Here is a 25,446-nt window from a genome sequence, read left to right as displayed (position 1 = left end):
GATGACAATATTCCTAGGCTTATAGCCATGTGCTGTACACTCCATAGTATTTGTGAAAGGAAGGGTGAAAGCTTCACTCAGGGCTGGACTGCAGAGGCTCAGAGCCTGGAGGCTGAGTTTGAACAGCCAGAGACCAGGGCTATTAGAGGGGTGCAGCATGGGGCCATAAGGATCAGGGAATCCTTGAGGCAGCAATTTGAAGCTGAAAGCCACTAATATTTGTTGCGATGCTCGGGAGTGCAGTGCTTGTAATGCTAGGAGGTGATTGGTGCAGATGATGCAATATGTGGGTTTAACATAATTGTATGTTGCTTTGCAGTCCTCATTCTGCTTTCAATTAATAGAATAAAGATTGCTTTCAAACCAACACAATTCTTTTATTAAAAGACAACAACCGGAGGAGAGAGTCAAACAAAAAAAGCATCAGCAGTGAGGGGAATGGGGAAAGGGAAGGTCCCAGGAGGAGGAAGGGTCCCGGGATGGCTAAAGATTTGTGTATGTCCAGGGACCATAGCCAACCTTCTCCTTTGGAGTACAGTGCGGCGGGTACTGTGCTTCAGCAGGGCCAAACTGCAGAGGGACGGGTGTTGAGTGCAGTGGGTACTGGGAGTCCGCAGGGCTGGACTGTGAGGGGGGGAGGAGTGGAATGCTGCGGGTATACACTGGAGCCAGGAGGTTGATAAGAGTGTGTTGGCAGTGTCTGGGGGGCGCATGGGAAAGAGTTTTATGACAGCGGCTGCAGGGGAGGGCAGGCGTGGAGCTGCTCAGTTTGAAGAGCTAGTATCGCCTGGAGCATGTCTGCGTGGTGCTCCATAAACTTGAAGAGCCGCTCCGTGGCTTCATTCTGGCGTGCCGCGTTCTCCTTTCGGTCCCTCTTCTTGCTGTCCCGCCGCTCCTTGGGAGGAAGGACAAAATGCAGAAAGTTCTCCTTAGTTCTTGGCTGCTTCCTAATTCTGCTCAACCAGCGATAACAAAGAGGGAGGCTGGCCTCCCAAGGTAATCTCTGTGAAGTTTAAATGCAGCATTTTACAGAAACAGCGTTGTCTGCAACATAGAGAACACTGATTCAGTGATTTAAAACACAGCCAGTACTTTTACACCTGTTACTAACTGGCTGACCCCGGGCAAGCACGCATGAGCCACAAGACCCCCAAAATGGCAAGTAGATGCAGGGGCAGGATAAATCACTCTTCCTGGACCCTACTGTACACTGGGCATGTGGCTCTTTGGAAGAGCCAGCACTGTAGAGGGGGCCTGATAATCATTCCTGCCCCCACACTTTCCACAGGATGTGATCATAGAATCATCAAATATTAGGGTTGCAAGGGACCTCAGGAGGTCATCTAGTCCAACCCCCTGCTCAAAGCAGGACCAATCCCCAATTTTTGCCCCAGATCCCTAAATGGTCCCCTCAAGAATTGAACTCACAACCCTGGGTTTAGCAGGCCAATGCTCGAACCACTGAGTTATCCCTCCCCCATTAGGGATGATACCGCGCTGCTGGGGGTGAGCAGGGAATCAAGGGACGATTTTCTCCAAGACTGTGCCTTCCTCCCAGGCCCTTATGCGGCTCACCTGAGTGCAGCAATGGTCTCCCCTCACCCTCCCGTGATAGCACAGTGATGCGGGAAAGTTACCGTTAACGGGGCAAGAAACAAAGCAACTCTGCTGAAGAACCTGCAGCAGTGAATTGCCCAGTATCTGCATGAGAGTTTCCTGGAGATCTGAGGGAGATTCCTGTGACGTGAGGGAGTCAATCAACAGCCTGTTCCATCGTTCAGGCTTGTCTCCCACCGCATGCCTAGTCTGTGTTCTGCAACCCTCCTGCCCGCAACAACTCATTTCAGCGATTCCCAAAATCAGATTCACTTACCAGGGCCTCCTCTCCTGTTTGTGCTTCGCCAACCTCTGACAGCTGTGACTGGCTAGCCTCCTCTGGGGTAGAAAAGAGCTCCTGGTTGCATGCATCTCTGACCTCATAGTCATCCTCTGCCTCTGGGTCCCCCTACCCCTCCAGTCTTCATCCAAGATTTTCTCCTCTTGGCTCGGTCCAGTTTCGACTGTCATGTAAGCCACAGAAGTATCCACAGGGCCCTTTGTAGTGGAGGTGCGGTCGCCACTGAGTATCACGTCCAGCTCTTTGTAGAATTGGCAGCTCACGGGCACAGCTTCTCACCCCTTGTGGTAGGTGTTCCGCAGCTTCTTCACTTTGACCCTGCACTGCAGTGTGTCCCGGTCATGGCCCCTTTCTGTCATACATTGTGAAATCTGTTCATAGGTATCATAATTCCTATGGCTGGAGCACAGCTGGGTCTGGACAGCCTCCTCTCCCCAAATGCTGATGAGGTCCACCAGCTCGGCATTGCTCCAAGCGGGGGATCGCCTGGTGCATAGAGCAGGCATGGCCATCTGGAAAGATGCACTGAGACCACTGTACGCATCAACGAGCAAACAGGAAGGGGACGTTCAAAATTCCAAAGGAATTTATGGGGTAGGGATGAGGGTTGGTCACCTGAGGGCAGGGCAGTAGAGTTCAAACCAATGACCAGAGAGGGACGGAAACAGGCATTGTGGGACACCTCCTGGAGGCCAGTCGCAGCGCTGCAATTGACCAGGGTGTCTATGCTGGCACCGCAATGCTGTAGTCCTGGCGCAGAAAGTGCTATTCCTCTCGTTGGGGTGGCTCTTTTACAGTGCTACAAGTGCGCAGTTTGTGCGCACTAAGTGGCTTGACAGTGTGTGCACCTCGGGAGTGACAGTGTTCAAAGCTGCTTTACTGCGCAGAAACTTGCCAGCGTAGACAGGGCCTGCATGTGCGCTGGCTGCTGGGGAAGTTTCTGAGAGATGTCATGTGCCGTCTCTTTAAGGCATACATTGAAAGCTGTCCTGCTCCTGAGCCAGGTGTCCCCTCCCCGGCTCTGGGGGGATGGGGTACGTTGGCAGGTGGGAGGGGGAGAGACTCTGTGTGTGTGTGTGTGTGTGTGTGTGTGTGTGTGTGTGTCTGCGCGCGTGTGCGTGCGTGCGTGCGCGCAGGCTGCTGGGGAAGACTGAGAGACCGCACTCTGTCTCTTCAAGGCACTCACTCACTGCCCGGAAGGCTCGTTCAGAGCTGTTGCAAATCCTGAGCCCTGTCCCCCTCCCCTGCTCTGTGGAGATGGGGTACAGGGGCGGGGAATGGGGGACAACCTGATTTCAGCACCTCCTCCCCCCTGCTCTGCACAGCCAGCAGGAGGATCCCTGGAGCAACTGCAGGAGCAATGTGGCTGCAAAGCAGTGAGGGGGAGGGGCACCTGAACACACACCGCCAGATGTGTGCGGCTCTGCGAATCAAGTGCGCGGCACTTGAATCACTCCTGGACCGCTGTGCAACCATGCAGCTTAGAGGGAACACAGGTGTGCACACAAAAGTGGAAGTAAATGTTGTTTAACAGATCATTGAGAAATCTGGAGTTTCAGAAAGTAACTTGAACTGCCAGATCCATCTAAGAATAGTAAACTAAAGTAAATGACATATCCCCCTCTCCAAAGAGCTACCCATATTTTCTTCTGAATTTCATTGTACAACTAGAGGGAGGAGAAATTAAGACATCACTTAAATTATTATTAACTACACTTTATAATTAGGCTTGGCAGAATTCAGTTTTTATTACAATTTCAGCACATAATATTGATTATTTTTAAGTATCTTTTCTGATATTTATCTATTTAAATTTTCACAGTTACAGGAAATTGGGGGTCATCAGACAATGTAACGACAGTAGACACTGAGATTCGAAAAGTTAGCTGTATAACTGTTAAAACAAAAATGGTCAATATCACATGTCAAAATATACAGTGCAAGTGTCTTTTAAATCAACAAATCATACCAGTTTTTACTATTCATTTGCTAGTGCATTTGTAACATGCTTAATTCAAAAACCTAAATCACTGGATTTTGTCCTTAAAATCTTACTTTGCCTGTGTGCACATTTTGGTTATTATCAATGAAAATATTTTTCATCATTTTGTATGTTTATGGTGAAATTGACGTTGACTCATAAAAATCTAATCCTTCCAGGCGTATTTATAATTACAGTTGGTATGATTTATTGGATCAACAGAATAAACCATAAAACATGTATTACAAGTTCAGTACTAAAATTTATATGCAAGTGAAGAACATTTTAACAAGTTATATAGTATTTGGCCTCCATCCTACAAACAGTTACTCCTGTGTGTGCTTGCAGTGGCGATAGAAAGTATACAGAAGGTAATATCTGTTTGTAGGATCAGAGCCTTACATGTTAGTGAAAGATTTTTCAGACTCAGAGTCTGGTTAGTAGTTGTATCAGCAGAAAGTCTGCTAGTGGTTGTTTATGGCAACCTAGGGCCATCTGCAGTCAGAATTATGTACACAATTGTTACTGAAAATTGCATTCCTGATTTCCCAAACTAAAAATGCATCATAGCTGTAACTAAAAAGCATAGCTAGAAATCTAGTATAATGAAAACAAAAGCTGATGTTAACTCTCATAATTGGTTTAACCCTTTCAGTGCTTCTATCCCATGAAACCCAGGGATTTTTATTAGTGTAAAATTAGTTTTACTGAAAATGGTCATTTATATATTGCTCACTGTAAAACTGTGGTTCTTTGATTGGTCTTTCAGAGTGTGTTCTGGGGTACTCAAAGGTTTAACTTCAGTCTAAATAGATTTGCTTAATATACATTATTTCTGGATACAGTTATTAATAAAATGGTCAGCAACTTTAAAAATGCAAATGTATGATGCCAGAAGTGTAATGTTCATTCTGCTAATTCAGCACACATAAATAGCTTTTCCCCCGCTATGCTTAGTTGTTTGGCATTCGGATGCAAGGTGATAGCTTTCTTTTTTTAAAAAAATATCTGTCTTATTGGTATTTTCTTTAGTTGCATTTTTCAGATTTTAATTGGTATGGGTGAAATCCTGGCTCCCACTTGAAGTCAGCGTGCTTTGTCACCAACTTCAAGAGAGCTAGGATTTCACCATTTCTCTGCTGAGCCCTCACAGTTTATAAATTCATCTATAGTATTCTATGACTAAAAAGCTTTCCCCCCCCCCCCTTTATAATTGTTTTAATAAGCATTCAGGCCTGGATCCAACATGTGCTTAAAACTCAAGCACAAGAGTATTCCCACTGACTTTCGTGAGACTGCTTGTATGTAACTAAGCATAAACTTAACCACTTTGCTGCACTGGGGCTATAACCAGTAGTTCCTCTGTTCTAGTGTGTGTGTGCTTCTGTCATAGAACCTAGATTCAAACAACACAGATTCAGTTCCCAGAGAAGTAAGTGGGAGTTAGCCATTGATCTTATTGGAGTAAGACCTGGGTATTTATTATTAATAAGCATGTAAATACCTATATTATTTGCTGTTTACCCAATGTTGTAGCCTTACATTGGCGTCTCATCACTACCAGCTCCATTGTTCTGCTCCTTGGTGCGTTTGTGCAACATGTTTATCAAGGATTTTCTAAAGGACTTACAAAGGAAAAAATATATGAATGGATCTAGGCACGCATTTAAAGATGTCAACCAGAGGGTGCTCTCTTTTATATAGAACAATATGTTTTGAGCAGAGCATTGAAAAACATCTCTTGTTTGGCTCAAGGTATAGGGAATTCTAGTAAAATGGAATGGCACAAAACAAATAAAGAACACTGCAATAATGATAAATACCTTAATATTTACAGGTTTTCTGGATACCTTCCCCGTGCATCTTATTCTTTTATATGATTTATACAGTTCTTTTGTTATGAGTATGTAACATACAATTATGATGACCAAATTAACCCAGAAGATAAACTGGCAAATGTAGTTCACAATTTCATGCCATACTAACCCAAACTCTGATTTCAAGTGAGCACATTTCTTCACTGTTTTACGTGTGGGTTTTTTGTTTGTCAGAATCATGTTAGGTAGTGAGAGAATAAACATTAATATCCATATTACCATGGACAGAATCTTAGCACCTAACAGGCTGCTGGTGCTTGATGTTTTAAATGGTCTGGCAGCTTTCTGATAGCGATCAATAGTTATTAGACCCAGAAACAAAATACTAATGTACATGGTGAAGTAAAATATGACCTGTGTGACCTGGCATACAAATCCCCTCAGTGCCCAAGGCACCATTTTTGCGTCACTGAGAATTTTGAATGGAAAGGTCAGGATCATGAGGATGTCAGAAATGACTGTGTTCTTAAGGAAGACGATGAAATTAGATTTACTGGAGATTTGAAAAAACACCCGCATCGCGAGGCCATTCATGACAATGCCCACGAGAAAGAGAACAGTGTAGAGCAAGGGAAAGAGAACTTGACTGATTTTGTTATCACTGTTGCAGTTGCTTTCATTTCCAGGATAGCTGAAGTTGTATTTGGCATTCATTTGTACTTTGATATCTTTTCCCCCTGTTAAAACAAAGGATGCAGGGTTACCATTTATCAGGCAGAGAACTGCAGCATTCATTTTATTCAGGGTGGATAAACATCACTGATATAATTTTTAATTGGATTTTTAAATTAAAATACAGGTGTATTTTTTTTAAATTTAATCTATTTACATTAATTTTGAAATTGACAACTTATGTTAAGGCATAAACCTATTACAATTAAACTCATTTAAAAGGTTTAAAAATTATATTAAGCAGAACATATTTGCTGCCACATTTGATAGCAAGTCAAATCACAGAACTAGTGGAAGTCACTGGCTAAGCACCTGTACCCTGAGTTTGTTGAAGTGCTAACCTAGCTTTTGACAATAGTAGCATGTTCTGCAGGTTCAGAAAGGATATCTTTTTCATTTCAGTTTATTCAGCTAGTTCAGTTCAAAGACGAATTCATTCAAAGTTAAGAAGCCTGTTGGGAGTTGAAAAAGCAGGAAAGCTTGTTTTCTTATTCCAATCTATTAATAAAAGCTAAGTGTAAAAGGATGAAATCTATTAGCTCTAAAATCTTGAAAGAAACAATCAGTCCAATTCAGTAACTATAGATAATACGTCCTTTATTTAATAAAGCAGTTCGTTTTAAATGCAGAACATGTTTTGATAAAGAAAAAAGTTATGTATCCAGCATGTTTAAGGTTGTTTCATTTAATTAAAAAAAATGCTCCTTTTGAATTTCCATCCAAATAGAGACTGACGCAAATCACAAAAAATTAATCTAGTAAATAAGAAATGCATCATCCACCATTTTCTAACATAAAAATGTAAAAATTAATCTGAATAAATGTAAGTTAACTGTATAATTATTTAAATGTGTAAAGATATATAGACCCTTTTGATTAGCAAAAAGAATCACCAAATTTAGTATAAAGGTTATATTTAGTTGAAAATCAACATATTTTAATGGTTACCAACTCATGAGAATCAACCTTTCTTTAGGAAAATAACTAAAAAGTACAAATGCAAAATATGATTAAAATCAATTATTTTAATCAAGGTTTTGTGCTTGCTGATTTAAATCATAATTAAAACTAGTGATTTAAATCAATCTACCCACATTGTATTCTGGTTATTCTATGTATATGAATGTTGTTGGTTTTTATGCTAACATAATGTCTTGGGTATTTATCACCACACCATGGATGACAGATCTGCAGATACAGGGTTAAATTCAGAGGCTGTTTTTCTAACAATAATTTAGAGTAATTTCAACCATGATCAGTTCAGACAGAGATAGGCACCCTTAGACCCAGTTAGACTCTCTTGGACATTGGTAAGTTGGAGACGCTTGAGTTTCAAGAAGCAAGATGAAAGTAAAAAAAAGTTTAAATTTAGATACGGTGAAGGCTAAGGAATTTAAGCCCTCTTACAACCTTGTTGCCTCTCCTCCCTTGGGTAAATTATACACTGGTATCAGTAAATGGATGTTGAGTCTAAACTGGTCTGACACACAGACAGAGGGTTGGGAGTCAGAAGAAGGTGTAAGACGCACCAAGAGTTTCCTCTCTGAATATGCCCCACAGATTATTCCTTTTGGAGATGCATGATCTTTCCAAGTGGTTTCCTAGTACTTATGTTCTGTGGGGAATTGCAACGCAAACTCTAACCAACTACTGTATCTGTGCAAATACCACCTGGTGGATGACCGCAATAATGCACTCCACACAGTTGTGGATTATAGGTCTTTGGCCACAACTGCTAACTCACAACAGCACAAATGATGAATTCAGGGGCAATACAGGGCTGTCATTTCACTTTTTGCCTGTATAGTGATCTCTCCAAACCGCAGTTTTCAAATGGGGGAAGAAAAATGTTCTTCTAATTTTTTTGTAATACAGGGATGGGATTGCTTATATTAGTTGCTTTTGGCTACAAATTCAGTTATCAGTGATAATTGGATTAGCTGCTAAAAGGAAACCATATATAGTGCTCAGTAAATTATCTACTAACTTTTTTCCTCTCTCCTACCTGAGTCCTCCATCCTAGGACTTTTAGGCAGCTATGGACCTATCTCCTCGCCTGATTATTTTTATTTCCCTTCCCGGTTGCCTATTGTTGCCCCAGTCTCCCTCTATTGTTCTTTTCCCCCCACTGCTCCTCCCCCCACTGCTCCTGTGATGTCTTTCTTGCTGCTGCCCCCTCTTGCTGATCACCTCTCTCAGTGCTGTTTCTTGACCTCACTTTGTGCCTCTTCTAAAGGTCATTCTTCCCCTGTCTTCCTATGCTCTGACTTGTCTCTCTCCTTAGACATGCAGCAGTCACTAGAGCTTTCTCTTCCGAGTGCGGTGGGAGGGAGGGAGGGAAGGAGGAAGAACTTTTGGATCATCTCTCCTGCTGGCTGCTGCCACCCAGGGATGGGAGTGGGTGGGCGAGGATCTGCTCTGCCCCAGCTTTGTCGCTGTAGACTGGCTTCAGAATCTACCTTACCCCATCAACTTCAGCAAGAAGGTAGGAGGGGATTCCAGCTGCGATCTGGGGGCAGGAGGCATCTCTAGAGCTGCTTCCTGTCTTCAGTACTCTATCTGGCCAACTCACTGGCTAATGTTCTGAGGCACCTTCGAACTCTCACGCCAACTGCTGAGCTGCAGTGCTTGTGGAGAGGAAAAATTGCAGGAAAAATGTTTTCCTGCTGCATCGTCCCCACAGTCAGGCAATCTCTTTAAAACCCCTCATAAGTACCTGCAATCACCTATTATTGCTGTGGGCCTTAAACCTTTAGGCACCAGGAGGAGTGGTACCCCAAACTGCAAGTCCCCTAACAGTCCATTTTCTGAGGGAGACTTGAGCACTTGCATGGGGCAGGGATATGCTTTGCAACTGTGTCCTATAAGGTTTGCCTCCCCACATACTGTCGCTGTCCCACCTCAAGTACCAAACTCTACCCCAGGTTTTGGGACAAAGCATGAAGACACCATGTTGCTAGGGACTCCTGTCCTGCCTTCCGGTTGCCACAATAACATGAAATGAAAATCTTCAGGCGCAGCTCAGCAGCCTTTTGCGTACTCCATTGTCGGCGATCCCCAGCCACCTGTCAGACCAAAAGCTTCTTAAAGTAAACAGGTCCAACTCCTCAAACAGTGATCCCGCAGGAAAGCACACACCGCATAGAGCATGGCAGATCCACCATTAGGAAAATCCCTTCCTTAGCCCCAAACAGCAACTGGTGTCATACTTCACATGTGACCAAGGACCAGCTATCTCAGATCTTCATAGATATTTAGGTCAGAAGGGACCATTATCATCTAGTCTGACCTCCTACACAACGCAGGCCACAGAATTTCACCCACCACTCCTGCAAAAAACCTCACACCTATATCTGTGCTATTGAAGTCCTCAAATCGTAGTTTAAAGACTTCAAGGAGCAGAGAATCCTCCAGCAAGTGACCCGTGCCCCATGCTACAGAGGAAGGTGAAAAACCTCCAGGGCCTCTTCCAATCTGCCCTGGAGGAAAATTCCTTCCCAGCTCCAAATATGGCGATCAGCTAAACCCTGAGCATATGGGCAAGATTCATCAGCCAGATACCCAGGAAAGAATTTTCTGTAGTAACTCGGATCCCACCCCATCTAATAGCCCATCACAAGCCATTGGGCCTATTTACCATGAATATTTAATTACCAAAACCATGTTATCCCATCATACCATCTCCTCCATAAACTTATCGAGTTTAATCTTAAAGCCAGATAGATCTTTTGCCCCCACTGCTTCCCTTGGAAGGCTATTCCAAAACTTCACTCCTCTGATGGTTAGAAACCTTCGTCTAATTTCTAGTCTAAATTTCCTGGTGGCCAGTTTATATCCATTAGTTCTTGTGTCCACATTGGTACTGAGCTTAAATAATTCCTCTCCCTCTCCGGTATTTATCCCTCTGATATATTTATAGAGAGCAATCATATCTCCCCTCAACCTTCTTTTAGTTAGGCTAAACAAGCCAAGCTCCTTGAGTCTCCTTTCATAAGACAAGTTTTCCATTCCTCGGATCATCCTAGTAGCCCTTCTCTGTACCTGTTCCAGTTTGAATTCATCCTTCTTAAACATGGGAGACCAGAACTGCACACAGTATTCCAGGTGAGCTCTCACCAGTGCCTTGTATAACGGTACTAAAACCTCCTTATCCCTACTGGAAATACCTCTCCTGATGCATCCCAAGACCGCATTAGCTTTTTTTCACGGCCATATCACATTGGCAGCTCATAATCATCCTATGATCAACCAATACTCCAAGGTCCTTTTCCTCCTCCGTTACTTCTAAATGTGAAAGCCATGCTGAGTGCACAACCAGTTCATTAGTTGCTGGACCTGACACCCAGCTGTTGATATTTAAGACCAAAAAGCCAAGTATGTTAAAGTGATTTGAGATCCTGAAATGCAAAGTCCTACAAAAGTGTAAAGTAGTATTACTGTTATTTACTACTTTTAATTGTACATTGCTTTCGTTAGTCTTTGTAAGGCGGCCCAAATAGTTTTGCTGTGCCAAAAGGGAAGAATGGCAAAATAGGACGTAGGATGGGAAATGCTGCTATGAATCATATCCTTTAATTACAGCTAATAGCGTGTTATAAACAAAAAAATGTATATTTAAACAAAATTTAGTTTGAGATGTCAAAATATTTACCAACAGATCCTTTCAAATAAATGAATATGATGCAACTTTATTCTCAAAATTTCATATTGTCACAAACAGGAACATCTGTGATCTGTGACCATCAGAAAAAATTAGAACCTCACTAATTTGCTTGTTGATAAAGTGTGTACTTCATAATATGTGTACAAATGGCAGTCTCTCCCCACTTTTCTGCAAAGATTAAGCTGTGTTGGCAGTGTCCTGTAGCTTGGACTCATGTTAAGTCTTTGTTCAACCTTCACAATATTTAGTAATGTACTATGAACTGTTATCACTAAGAATTAAAGTGCACTTAAATAAATTAACACAGTGCTGCTTTGTTTTGGTAGTTGGTTTACCTGTTGTTTACAAAAGTAAAAACATTGGATTTTGCAGCAATTAATACAAAAGTATGATCTAAATGGTCTGCTATGTAATCCAAAGATGTTTAGAAAGAGGGATGAAAAACCATATAAGGAAGATTGCAAGAGCCAAGTTTTAACTGAGCAGTAAACTTCAAGCCCTTCAGTGATACAATTATAAACATACTATACTTCAGTATTATCCCAGTAGGAGTGGGGGGTTTATAACTAACTTTAGATGCTCTGAGTTATCAGATGATATTTACATCTCTCTGATAGCTTCATTATTAAAAGGTGCTCACTTGTATTTCCATCTGTAAAAGATTGTATGACAGGAATTTATGAAACACCATGTATTTTAAAATGTAAATATATTTTTAGCTGCACATATCAATTGTAATTAAATGGCTATTACATAAGCTTGAGGGAGCAGAAAAGAATATGTTGAGAGAAAGAAAATTACCTTACAACCGTTGAAAAATGGTGAAATATTAGGTCTTTCCTGTGATGGGAAGTTAATATTGCTGGCAGATCATCATTTGCTGTTCCTTTTCCCCTCTGGTTTTCTTTCCTTTTTTTAAGCTTGAGACTCAGAAGATAGCATTAGTTTAGTAGCTTATTTCAGTAAAAATCCTTCAGATGAACAGAGAGAGAGAGAGAGAAGGAAGCTGTACATCCCAGCTTTAGTACTTAGAAAGACGCTCTGCTCTCCAAGTTAAAACTTGTGTGTCTTAGCTGTGCAGACAGTTTCAAATTCCAGGCGACAGCCTCGATGCTTCTGCTTTTATTTCCTGTAAAAGAGGGAAAAGAGACTTGGTTAAAAAAAATAGACATTAGCCTTCTGCTTTCAATCCATTGAAATACTTTGTGAAAACTACAGATAATGTTTTTTAAAAGCTTTTATATAGTTGTTACTTTGTACAACTCCTGAGAAGTTCAGACTAATATGATCAATATCTTTCTAACTTGTGGTAATATATCTATTATTATGGAAGATGTTCCAGGTTGTATTTTTTTATTTTTTTTCTTTGAAAACATTTAATTGTGTTTAAACAGAAGGTGAAGTGGTGATTTATTACTGTTGAGCAGAAAATTATATTACTGTACAATTTATTGGTCTTTTATGTAGATTTCAAAATATTTCATATCATTTTCCCAGTTCTGTTTCTGCTTACTTAATAATTTACATTTTGAAACTTTAAGAATGAACAAAATTTAATTTTCCCTCAGTTAAAAATTGATTTGTACAGTAGTAACATAAATGACACTATGGTATGGCTCACCATTTTGTTATATTGCCACCGAGGATTAGGATTAATAAATACAGATTTTGAAAAACAATAAAAATACAACTTTGTGAGAAACAAGCAAAACATGTCTTTGTAATAGTTCAGGGGAACCTGTTTACTTACAAGCTATGAATTCTGTTTGATATTATGAACTCTCTATATATCTATATCAAACTACAAAGTCCAGTTTGTTTTCTGAGCACACTTTTGATTATAAATCTGTTCTGTGAGTTCACCGTGGCTCTTTAGCCTCCATGTTGAGCTGGAACATACAAGAGGTTTCAGAAGAAATTTTTGCACTTAGCAGAGAGTTAACAATGAAAGTTCTTTAAGTCTTGATTGTTGTCTATTCAAATGGAAGCATCCTTGGATAAAGAGACAGCTACTGCCCAGGGCAAAGCAGTTTTTCAAATGTTGACTCCAGGTGTTTGGTGATCTAACACCAGGGTGCCTGACAGGGAATTTTGATCACCTGTCAGAGTTTTGACTGGGTGACTGGAAGTCTATAAAAAGAAGTCTCTCTCTCTCTCTAGCTGTTTGAGAGAAGAGACCAGAACCGAAGGCAAAGCTGTTCGGGGGAGAGGAACGACCTTGGATTTCCTAGAGGACTCTGACCAAATCCCCTGAAATGCTCAAAAGTGGCAAGGAAATTGAGCTGGGGAATTGTGTATAGCTGTTCCTTATTTTGCACAGATCTGTGTCTCTCTTGTGCTGTATAAAGTAAAGAATGATTGCTTTAGAAATCTTTTTGCAAGGTCTGCTAATTTACTTTGATTATCACTTGATCCTGAACTGGTAAACTATAAATCAGAGTGCCCACAAGGTTGGAGCTCTGGGAAAGTATGCTACTGGGGAGCCTTTGGGGGGATGGATTCAGCATTGGGCTTGGCGTTTAGGGCAGTTGGACCATGTGGCCTGACTCCCAAGCGGGGTGCCAGACTGAGTGCCTCTGCCTAGGGAGTGGGCTTAGAGGCTACGGGGAATTGACATGAGTCATTTCTAAATGAATAGGTTTGGATAATTGTACTGATTGATTGGCTTTGGCCTAGTTTTGACATGATTGTTGCCTTAGTGACCTTATTATTAAGTAAACTTGCTTACAGTTGCTGCTGTATCGGATGAAGATGATATTTTGACCATGTGCTTTAACTGGAGAATAATGGATACACAAAATGTGCTGCCAAAAAGCCAATTAGAGAAAAACAAGTCTGTAAATCACGTAAAGGGTAAAAGTGGTCTGATCAAGCATGTATCATCAGTGCATGGTCAGTAATAAATCAATTAGGAAAGAGAAATAACATGAAAATAGCAAGGACAACAAAATCAAGCCAATTGACGTTTACACACATGTACTGTAATGAGTTGCATAAGACACACAATATACATAATTCTTAATGGTGATATGAGGAGTATTCATGAATATGTAATTTACGTGTGTATAAAATGTGGTAAATTATAAGGGGCAGTTGGTGCTCCATAGGAAAAATCCATCATGATCTTTCTGTGTGTGAGGAGAAGATAACTGGCCATTGTCTTTTTCTGCTGTCTGCTGTTTTCTACTTTAATAGTGATTGTAATGGCAAGGCGCGTGTGATTCAAATACAGATTGGAATTAATAAACCTGAGTGTCTCAGGCATGAGTGTGTGGCATTCTTACCCAGGAAGGCTGAAGAAGGAGACAGTGCTTTGACCCTACCCAGACCAAAGGGGATACAGTCCCCAGCCTGTCGGTCCAAATCCAACAGCTTGATGAGTGCCCAGCTGGGGGCACTTGACCCAGGCTATGGCAGTCCTACAAAACCCTCAATGATTTAGATTTTCTTTAATTTTTGTAAAAGAGTCTGATTTGCTTCTCCAAGTTTCTAAAACAAACTTCCGGAGTGGTCAACGATTAGAGTGAAATGTCGTGAGGGCTTATGGGCTGCATTTAGAATTATTTTCTTTCTCTGACATGCAGAATGGGGATTCACTGAATAAATGTCTGCAGAATCCAGTAAACAGTAAGTTCACCACTGACTTCCTTCACATAAGTTTTGTTTCAGTGCTCAGATTTGTGGAGAAGAAACTGATATGTTTCATCTTTCTCTCAACTTTTCTCTACCCAGGTACGTTTTTCACTGCTACCAAAAAGAAGTTGGTAGTGGTTTGTCTAGGAAACATGCTAAGTTATGTTTTTAGCTAATGTAGCTCCTGTGGGTACATTGTAGTCAGGGTGTGAATGGCAGCCTGTGTAGACGTATCCTATATATATTGGTCCCAGAATCCTGTAGATCTCTTACCCACTTTATGTTGGGCTTTAGACAGATCTTTTGTTTTGAAAAACTGTTATTTCACCTTATCTTAAATAAGATCACTGCGGTAAGAATTGATTGACTGATCTGTGTATTTAAAAATAGGATTCTATGAAAGTATATTAAATCATTCATAAAAGAAGCAAATGACAGTCCAAGTAAAGTGTGTATTATTTGAACTTTCTGTAGGTCTGAATAATGAAGGAAAAGTAATTCCAGCACAGCGCTGTACTGGCGGAATCTGCTCTTCTAGGCAATTAGTCAAATGTGATGGGTGGTGATATTGAACCTGACTGCTAAACATCTGTTGAAATGCTGCTTTTAAGACATTTTGTTGCAGGATGCATTTGAAACAGACCAGGCCAACAGGGTTATAAATAAAAGATGTCTGCACAGAATGAACACGTCTGCTTTGTGTATGTTGGAATGATCATTCATATAATTTTCTCTGAGCACTTCACTTCAGTGCACTGTACAAATGATAACACGCACAGCACCCTATGTGGTAGGAAAGTCACTGTATCCCCTTTTTATGGATGGGAGAATTGAGGCTAAAAGAGGTGAAGTGACTTGCCTGCAACCATGAAGCAAGTAAATGGGAGTGCTAGGGTTCGTTTCCAGGCCCATGTGCTTTCCTTTTGCTCATGCTGCTGCTTTAATCAGATTCTTTCTTTGGAACGTTGCCCATCAAGGTCTTTTCCTGTTTCAAATGGCATTTCCTCTAAAATGCACTAATAGAGCATTCCAGTAAACTCATGTTAGATTGTTTGGAGAGGATCCTAAAGCAAATGTACTTTCTATAGAATGTATTATAGCTTAAAGGATAAAGTCTTACTGTGCTGATTTATCACAGGACTTGTGTGGTTTTTCAGTTGTACCAATGGCTATTAGTAGCATATTTGTGCTGGTTTCTGGAAAGGAAGCTTAAATCTTTTATCGTTGTTGTATCAATACAGAAGGGAAATGTCTGTATTAGTACTGCTTACTGCAGCCCTAACTGACATAAAACGGTTGGGTGTGGGGGAGAATCTGAGTCACATCTGCTTTCAGGGTGATTGTAGGAGTCGGTGGCACAGGCACCAGTGCAGAGTTTGTCCAGATGCTGGCCAAGTGTTTCTGAGGAGGCACAAATGCTCTGATGCTTCCCTGTGGTACCCAGGGTCATGAGGCACTTCACTACCACCTGCACTTAGCATGAAGAAGTCTTGTCTGTGCTTGCTATGGATCATCTCCCTGATGCCACCAGCCTCTGGCAACACAAGTGCTGCCTTCCAGGCCTCCACAAGACTTGCTCTCTCTCCACAGGTTAGCGATAGGCACACATCAATCCCCGAGTCTTCTGATGATCCCTCTAGAGTGCCCAGCCTCTGATCCACTGAACACTAACAGAAGTCTCAAATTCACTGCTCCCAAATGAATAGTACACATCATGTTACAAGATTCAATCAGGATCACCACTCAACTTCACATACTCTGTGTGTGTGTGTGTGTGTGTGTGTGTGTGTGTGTGTGCGTGCGCGCGCACATATATATACATACATGGAAAGTATGGAAAGTAAAAATATTAGAAGCAAATGGTTACAAATAAAATCATAACACTCTTTCTCGAGCCTAAACTTAACTCACAAGGCATTCCTCTATCTCCTACAAGTTAGCTTATCCCAAATACTTTCCCCAGCATTTTCAACTAGGCTGGCTGATAGAATCATAGAATATCAGGGTTGGAAGGGACCTCAGGAGTTCATCTAGTCCAACCCCCTGCTCAAAGCATGACCGATCCCCAATTAAATCATCCCAGACAGGGCTTTGTCAAGCCTGACCTTAAAAACTTCTAAGGAAGGAGATTCCACCACCTCCCTAGGTAATGCATTCCAGTGTTTCACTACCCTCCTAGTGAAAAAGTTTTTCCTAATATCCAACCTAAATCTCCCCCGCTGCAACTTGAGACCATTACTCCTTGTTCTGTCATCTGCTACCACTGAGAACAGTCTAGAGCCATCCTCTTTGGAACCCCCTTTCAGGTAGTTGAAAACAGCTATCCAAACCCCCTCTCACTCCTCTCTTCCGTAGACTAAACATCCCCAGTTCCCTCAGCCTCTCCTCATAACTTATGTGTTCCAGTCCCCTAATCATTTTTGTTGCCCTCCGCTGGACTCTTTTTCCAATTTTTCCACATCCTTCTTGTAGTGTGGGGCCCAAAACTGGACACAGTACTCCAGATGAGGCCTCACCAGTGTCGAATAGAGGGGAACGATCACGTCCCTTGATCTGCTGGCAATGCCCCTACTTACACATCCCAAAATGCCGTTGGCCTTCTTGGCGACAATGGCACACTGTTGACTCATATCCAGCTTCTCGTCCACTGTAACCCCTAGGTCCTTTTCTGCAGAACTGCTGCCGAGCCATTCGGTCCCTAGTCTGTAGCGGTGCATTGGATTCTTCCGTCCTAAGTGATAGCCTCCTTACGTAATAGCAAGCCTGTTAGCAGCTTGTCATCACAAACTGAAGGATGCCAGGGTGCCTCTCTGCATCTCAGGGTACGCCAGACCACACCTTTGATCTTCACCTGAAAACAGGTTGCCCCCCGAACTCTTACTGTTTACCTCTTCCTGTTCATTTCCTTCTGAAGTCTCTGCAAGCTGGTCATTAGCATTTGTCTCAGTATGCTAATAGACTTCCATTGTAAGACACACAATACATAATGGTCCACCAGGGAGATAAATGTCTCCCACCTTCTGTCTGGAGAAATTTATTTCAAAGCATGCTACTTTTGAGTGACCTGTCTTTAACTACAAGGCCTATAGAACGTAATTTTCAGCATATACTGTATACATAACTACTCACGTATTTTCTGTACATACATCTCACAGTGATTATGATGACCCATGTGACACATACTTTCTGTAGAGACCTTACGTGACCCCTTTTGGTGAATCCAGGGGATCCCTGTGCCATTTGCCAGTTGGCATCAATAGGTTTTTGGGTCACAGGTTCATTAGGGCTTGTTTTTGCTTTTGAGATCTCTGCTCAGTATTTCGTATGGGAGAGGGTGAATAGGGAAAGTTGGCAATGGCTAAAGTGAATACTGCAAAGTTCATATTTATGCATCTGAGTTTAAGTGATTTGAGTTTCAAAAGTGCTGTGCACCTGGCAGCTTCAACCTTGGCAAAATTAATCTGTACTATGTAAGTAAATCCAGGTTGTACTTAGTGTTGGAAAGAGAATTAATTGTCTCTTCTTACTCCTTAATAGCAATCAACAAGAGAAAATGAAAGTTGCTTAATTTGCTTGCTTTTCTTGTTTCTCAGGATGAATCTTCTAGTCATGAATGTAACCAGCGCATGATTCTTCTTTATGGTGTTGGCAAAGAGCGTGATGAGGCAAGGCATCAACTGAAGAAGATTACCAAAGATATCCTGAAAATCCTGAATAAGAAAAGTACTACTGAAACGGGGGGTAAATACTGTACTGAGCTTTCCAGAGTCTGTCATGCATAATGTAGGAACTGTGTAGAGAGAGTTCTGGTTAGAGCCATGCAAATTTATAATATAATTTGACTTTCTTTCCTTCCTAATCAACCAACCAAATACTGGCACTACACCTGCTGCATGAAATACCTAGAATAGATCTGCCTGATAACTGTACCAGTACACTTAAAATCATTTCAACTATATGTCTCTCTATCCATATGAATAACTTGGCTGTAAAAATTATGTTCAGGCTAAAATCTGGAATACACTATGTCAGCCTGGAAAGATTTATGTTTACTACCATGTTAGTAAAATTGTTTAAATATTTTCAGCCCTTGCTAAATGTCTTTTTTTTTTTAAAAAAACACTTGAATTACTTTAAAATGTTTTCCCCCAAAGTTGCATCATGTTATATGCTGTGAAATGTTTTTTTCTAAGCGCAGTAGAAAACTGATGTGAGTGGTGTTTTATGTGGTCATATAGAACCAAGCATTTACATTTTTTTAATTTGTTTTTGAAGCAGTAAAAATGCAAAACTACATGGGCTCTGTTAATATAAAATGACCAAAATAATGTTTTATCTGTTAAGTTGGGGATGAAGGGCAAAAAGCCAGGAAGAACAAACAAGAAGTATTTCCAACTCTGGAGACAATGTTCACAAAACTGCAGCAGCTGTCCTATTTCGATCAACATCAGGTGACATCTCAGGTACTTCCTGTGCATAACATTGTAGCCATTTAAGTCGCACTCTTTACATATCAAGTAGGAAGAAAACTGTATAATAAAAAAATCTGATCCATACATAGTATTAATTTTTAATGCACTAGTACTTTAAAGGCAAGTGAAATACTCCCTCAATATTTTTAAATACCTTCTCCAAATTGTTTATTTTGTACTGGCAAGATGTTAGCAAAGCTATTACTAGTGTCATGAATATTGTACAGTACATATGAAATATTTGGAACTATCACTGTAATATTCAGCTATATGTATGCATAGATTATTAATTGACTGCAATGTATTTATTGCTCATTACTAAATTAAATGCTTCTTTTCAGTTCATCAGTTTTGTGCAGTATGCCACTCATCTGTCTAGGGCGCAAATTATCATTAACTTTTTTCATGAAAGATGGTGAAATCTTTTCCATGTTTCTGTTTAACGTGTGTGAGAGAGAGCTAGAGAGAGTGAGAGATTAAATCTTCACTTGATTTAAATTTTTTGTAGGATTTAAACATTTTAGCTTATTTTTGCTTCTGCTATCAAAGCTACTTTAGTAAATAACTACAAAACACAAATAATGTGTGAATTGTTTTAAATTACACGTGGACTTTCCACAGAAAGACTTTTATCAAGAACTGCAAATTTGTTTCCATTCAAAACATGCTAGTTTGTCAACATAGACTTTCAACATTTAGCGATAAAGTGATTAGTGCTAATTATCATTATAAAAATGCCATTAATGCCAGTAATGTTTCCTTTAAATATATTTTTGAGATCGGCACCGAAAACAAATCATAAAAGAAAAGTGGGCATAAATTCAATAGATTTAAAAATCTTGTATAGCACATTCTTGAGAAGTTTTTTGGATGATTTTGCTAAATATGTTTTGTGATTGATTTTTGTTAGTAAAGCATCTTAGCAATTAATCATAATGATCAATAAAATAAGTATGAATTTTAAAATGGTCAGAATTCCTAAAGATTTAAACACGGATTCAACACTACAAATTACATTTTTAAAACATCTCATAAATAATAGAAATGAAATTGCAAAAATTGAGAATAAGTTGATCCATTTAGGCGACAAGGCAAATTTTTTGTCTTGTTTTTGCTGGCATAGAACACAAAACTGAGTCAGAATTGAATATACATTGTAGTAAACCAGTAAGTAAAAAAAACCTTTCCTCAGTTATCAGTTACTAGAAAATTGGCATGTTGTAAGGTGCTTTTATTATCCGATGCTTTAGTGAACAATTATCGAAAATCACTTACCTAAATTGATGTTAGAAGTGTTAATATTTAGGAAGAGAAATACTCAGTTGTTATAATGTTTTAATACACAGATGTTTTTCATTTTCACAGATCTCGAGTAATGTTCTAGAACAAATAACTAGCTTTGCTTCAGGTACATCATACCATCTTCCTTTGGCTCACCACATACAGCTTATCTTTGATCTTATGGAGCCAGCACTCAATATCAATGGGCTTATTGACTTTGCTATACAGGTAACAAAGTGATTGCTTTGTTCTTATGTATGTCAGGACAAAGCTACAATGTGATGTTTCCATAAATGGTATGTGTCTAACAAATAGGCTTGTAGTTTGTATAACAAAGTCACATGTAGAACAGTGACATGCTGTACAAATAAACATTCTGTGGTGTTAGAGTAGATTTTTTTCCACTCACATTATAAATAGGAAATTATTACCTTGATATTAAACATATATCTGACTGGCATGTGTCCCATGGATAGGACCTGTCCTGGTTGTTAGGAGATCTGGATTCTTCTAGATTTGTGACTTGTGCAAATCACTTAACCTACCCATGCTTCAATTTCCCTACCTGTAAAGTGGGGCTGCCAATACTTAACTTCCCTTTTGCAGTCCTTGGAGATCTATGGATCAAACTCACTATATAAGAGCCTTTTGTTTGCAACTGTACTTTTATTTTTTCTTAATAATTGGAGAATGTATTCCAATTGTCTTTGAAATGTGCTGTAGTTTTTCAAAAATAGCAATTCCAGAACATCTCAGTCCAGAATGTCTTATTTAATATGGTTTCAATGTCTATTTTAATCTAAAGCACTTCTCTGTCTTATGCAATGGTTGTCTAGACACAAGAAACTTTCTACATCTGTGAAGAAAAATTCTTTGTGTGTGTGTTTTTTGTACTGTTTCAGTACTTTCTTCTTGACTTCTAACTTATTAAATAACAATGAATTTTAGCATGTTATTGTATGATGTTTCAGTATCTTTTCTCATTTATGATTCTTGGAAACGTTTTGTATAGCTTAATTTGGAAAAAGATATTCAGTTCAGTATTTATCTTATACTTTAGCTGTTAAATGAATTGAGTGTTGTGGAAGCAGAACTACTGCTGAAGTCATCCAGCCTGGCAGGAAGTTACACCACAGGATTATGTGTGTGCATTGTTGCTGTTTTACGGCGTTACCATGCCTGCCTAATTTTAAATCCAGAGCAGACTGCACAAGTTTTTGAAGGGTTTGTAGCTGCTGTATTTTTTCTATGTTTGTTTATAATATGCATAATTAAACTAAGAATATATTCAAATATGTCAGCTGTATACATTGCATTGCATATAAATCATTCAAAAACCATTTAAACTAGTGCAAAAATTCAGTTTGAATGGTTTATTACGGTTAAGCTTAAATCATTGAGGAATTGACTTAAGCTAACTTGATATAACCTACTTTTACACTGAAATAAGGATTTTACATTAGTTTAAATTTTTTTAAATGATTTATACATAATGCAATAGTTTCTCTGTAGATTTTTGCACTGATTTAGCTAAACTGGTTTTAAATATTCTTTAAGATCTGAAGTGGTTATCTGTCCTATTAGCTGTGGGTAGTTACAGAATGGTTCACTCAAAGGTAACATACTGTTGTTGTTTTTGCTTTGTGTTACAGTAAGTTCCCAAGTGTTCCACTGTGTTGGGCAGTATACAAACATCAGATAGGACAGTCTTTGCCCCCAAAAGCTAACACTGTAAATAATGACAGGTGGGCATAGAACACACTGGCCTCTCAAGTGTGACAGAAAAGGGCGAACAGTAGGTAACTGTCCCGGTATAAAATCATTGATGCAGAGGATACTGTGGTCTTCCTTCCTCAACAGTGCCTTTTTGACAATCACTGTAGACGCAGGGAGAGCCAAATAACATATGAAATGTATGCTTCCATGTACTGTTACAGTGATATTAGCTAAAAACTGAATTCCATTGGTGCAAAGCCCAATTAAAATGTGAAATGCTTAGTCCTTCTCTGTGCACATTAAGATTATGCTGTGCTAAGTTAGTAATTGTTGCACACTTTTGTATCATTATTATTAGGGAACAGGGCTCTAAATCTTTGATCTGTTTTTCATGGCCCTGATTGTGCAATGAGCTCTGTTTGGGCAGACCCCTGTGGCCTGTGTGGAGCCCTCTTGATGTCGGTAGGAATTCCCTTGTATGTAATTCACTGCAGGATTGTGGCCCATATGTGTAAAATACTATGAACACTTAACTATTTTCATTTTAAAATTGTGACCCTAGGTTTCAAATGAAACCCTTTATACCTATTGAGAATGCATTCACTTAGACTTTTCTATGGACGTAGACCATTGTCTAGTTATTGGCATGGGTATGTTAATTTTATAATATTAAAATGTATAGTTAGGTATTAGAGAGAAAAGGTGGGTGAGGTAATATCTTTTATTGGACCAAATTTGTTTGGTGAGAGAGTGCAAGCTTTCAAGCTTATGCAGAGCTCTTCTTTAGGTCTGGGAAAGGTACGCAGAGAGTCACAGCTAAGTGCAAGGTGGAACAGGTTGTTAAGACAAGAAGTTAACACTTTACAAGAGACCATTCAAGGTGAAATGGGCAGTTAATAAGTTTTCAAAAGTCTGAGTTGGAATTAATCTTGGATTTTTTTTTTCCCTCCAGATTATGTGGTGTTGTCAAGCATGTTGTTAATCCATCAGAATGTTCTTCTCCAGAAAGATGTATTTTAGCTTACCTCTATGATCTCTATGTGTCATGTAGCCACCTGAGAAGCAAATTTGGGGACCTTTTCAGGTTAGTAGCACAAAGATGTTACAAACTTAAATTTAACTGTAGAATCTACTAACAAGCAGACTTCTGCCTTTATGTATTGTAGTAATGAACTTTTAATTCAATTTATCTGCTCTTTAAAATGCACCTTTTCTACTTGCTAGTTTTCCTTTGCCCTACTTGTGAACCATTTTGCCTACACAGACTGTTTCAGGTTTGAAACAGGTCATGATACTGCTTGAGTGCTCAGAACAGCAGGCATACCTCTGTGCCCACTGACACCTCACTGAAGTCAGTGGAGCTCCATGTGGGTACACAGATCCACCTGCAAGTTGCTCAGTGCAGGAGGGACCTATGAGGGTAAGTGCCCACGTGCTCATGCACACATACAGAATAGAGATAATGCTAGCAAAGTAGTTTAATTCTGTTAATTGCAGTTTAGTTTTCATTAATTTAAGATCCTCTGTAATGTACTAGTACTGTAAATCTACTGTAATAACTACACCATCATTGAAAATAATGATGGCTTAGCTGACACCAGTACAACACTCTGCTTACTAAATCTGTCATTAGAAATAGGTAGAGAGACATCAGAAAGTGTGTCGTTTGCAAGGTGCTATATTGCAAACTTTCAGTTCCTTGTTCTAAACTGGAATCTTACTTTAGAAACCCCAAAGTCAGTATTTTTGGCTATTTTGAAAAAGACCTTTTGTCTGTGCACTTGCTTATTGTGAAAGTTACAAACCAGCTTACTCACGTTTTTTCCCCACTTATTCTTGTGGGTTTGATCTGCATGTTTCATGTTTGCATTGCATAGTTATCTGAGAGAGTTACCAGTAAGAGAACCTGTAGATATTGTAAATGGATTTACAAATGCACGTGGCCAGTATTTCTACAATGTTGCTTAGTAAAAAATTATGAAATATGGGGTGGCTTCTTAACTACAGATGTGTCTAAATAAAACAAGAGTGCATTTATTCTACTGCTCACCTCGTCCCCAGATTTTTCAACTCCAAAAGCTACGGCTTAATAGAGCATATAAAATGGCAACAAAAAAACCACCCACCCCCGCAAAAAATCCCATAATCAAAAAAGAATCTATTTTATTGGTGTCCTATAATAATACTTTAAAATGGCATGCTAATAACATGGGAGTTAACTGTGTTAACTGTTAACTGCATCTGCACACAGCACTTGTTTGACAGGTTTTCCTGTCCAGCGTAATTAAAAATGACTGATTTAAAATACAAACCCTCTGAAGACTGGTAATTCATAAAGAAATACAGGGGGTTCCTTAACTATAGCAGTGCACACAAGGTACTAGCAGTACAATAGTTTAATCTTTGATGGTGCCTTACTGTGTGTGACACACAATAGTTAACTACTTCAATCACTCTTTCAGCTGCTCTCTACCACACTGCAGGTGCCGTTGGTTCCCTCTTTTAATAAATTTCAAAATATATTAAAATGCTGTATTTAAGAAAACATTCACTTTATACTTGACTCTTACCTTCTCTTGACTTCTGGCTTTAAAGGTGGTTTTTCTGGTATCATCCTAAACAGCTGACATAAGGAAGCCTACTGGAGGTTCCAGACTTTTTTATTTACTAATGTTTACTACACTTCCTTTTTTTAAACTCTCTCTTCACATTTTTTTATGATTCTGATCTTCCGGCCACTCCCTCAGCATAACATGTTATCAGAAATTTAGTTTACAAATCCACTGTATTAAGATATGGTTATCATTGTGACCATTAGGAAAGAAGAATAATTCTGTTTTGTGTTCCGATCTGTAGAATAGATTTAGTACAAAAATTTCTGAAGTAGCTAAGTCCAATTTTCCAAAGCACCTAAGAGGAAAGACCATTTGAAAGTCAATGGGATTTAGGCTCCTAAGTAGTGTCAGTGCTTTTGAAAATGCTGTCCGAATCCCTAATTGTTTGGTTTTGGCCTTCTTCTGCACTGTATGCGTACTGTACTTACGTTGTTTTTCAGGAAGCTAATGTGTTCCATAAGCCTGTTTTACATCTATTAACAAAGTTTGAGCTGATTCTGGCATTTATTAGATTATGTTCAGACTGTAACTTGTGCTGCATGGGTTGGGGGATGGAATGTAATGAGCTTTCCCCCTTCTACCTACACCACTTGTGAAAAGGCTAGCCGCATTGTGACTAGTGAGTGAAGCCCCCCGCTA

The 25,446-nt window shown here is 39.7% G+C and overlaps 2 protein-coding genes across 4 annotated transcripts in view; one reads left to right on the top strand and one right to left on the bottom strand.

Moving 5' to 3' along the window:
* The window catches only part of MED12L (mediator complex subunit 12L), a 330,957-nt gene that overhangs the window by 219,290 nt on the left and 86,221 nt on the right, over window positions 1-25,446 (top strand). For both annotated transcript variants that reach the window (XM_043522369.1, XM_043522368.1), the window contains 5 exons: window positions 18,317-18,464; window positions 19,068-19,186; window positions 20,561-20,704; window positions 21,537-21,700; window positions 23,145-23,276. In XM_043522369.1, coding sequence (XP_043378304.1) covers window positions 18,317-18,464; window positions 19,068-19,186; window positions 20,561-20,704; window positions 21,537-21,700; window positions 23,145-23,276 — 707 coding nt within the window. The remainder of the gene's footprint in view (window positions 1-18,316; window positions 18,465-19,067; window positions 19,187-20,560; window positions 20,705-21,536; window positions 21,701-23,144; window positions 23,277-25,446) is intronic.
* Window positions 3,687-24,892, bottom strand: P2RY12 (purinergic receptor P2Y12). Of its 2 annotated transcripts, XM_027819829.3 has the most exons (4): window positions 24,763-24,854; window positions 23,218-23,247; window positions 11,892-12,219; window positions 3,687-6,432 (listed from the first exon to the last, which is right to left on the bottom strand). In XM_027819829.3, exon 4 carries the CDS (start codon window positions 6,407-6,409, stop codon window positions 5,417-5,419), a length of 993 nt encoding a protein of 330 aa, XP_027675630.1. In that variant the 5' UTR covers window positions 6,410-6,432; window positions 11,892-12,219; window positions 23,218-23,247; window positions 24,763-24,854; the 3' UTR covers window positions 3,687-5,416. The 2 variants fall into 2 exon arrangements, with proteins under 2 accessions (XP_027675630.1, XP_027675629.1); XM_027819828.2 differs by lacking the exon at window positions 23,218-23,247 and having other exon boundaries at window positions 24,763-24,892.

Source organism: Chelonia mydas, chromosome 9, assembly GCF_015237465.2.
Source record: "Chelonia mydas isolate rCheMyd1 chromosome 9, rCheMyd1.pri.v2, whole genome shotgun sequence".
Taxonomy (NCBI): Eukaryota; Metazoa; Chordata; order Testudines; family Cheloniidae; genus Chelonia; species Chelonia mydas.
Note: the sequence above shows the minus strand (reverse complement) of the source record. Positions and strands in the feature narration are given on the sequence as shown.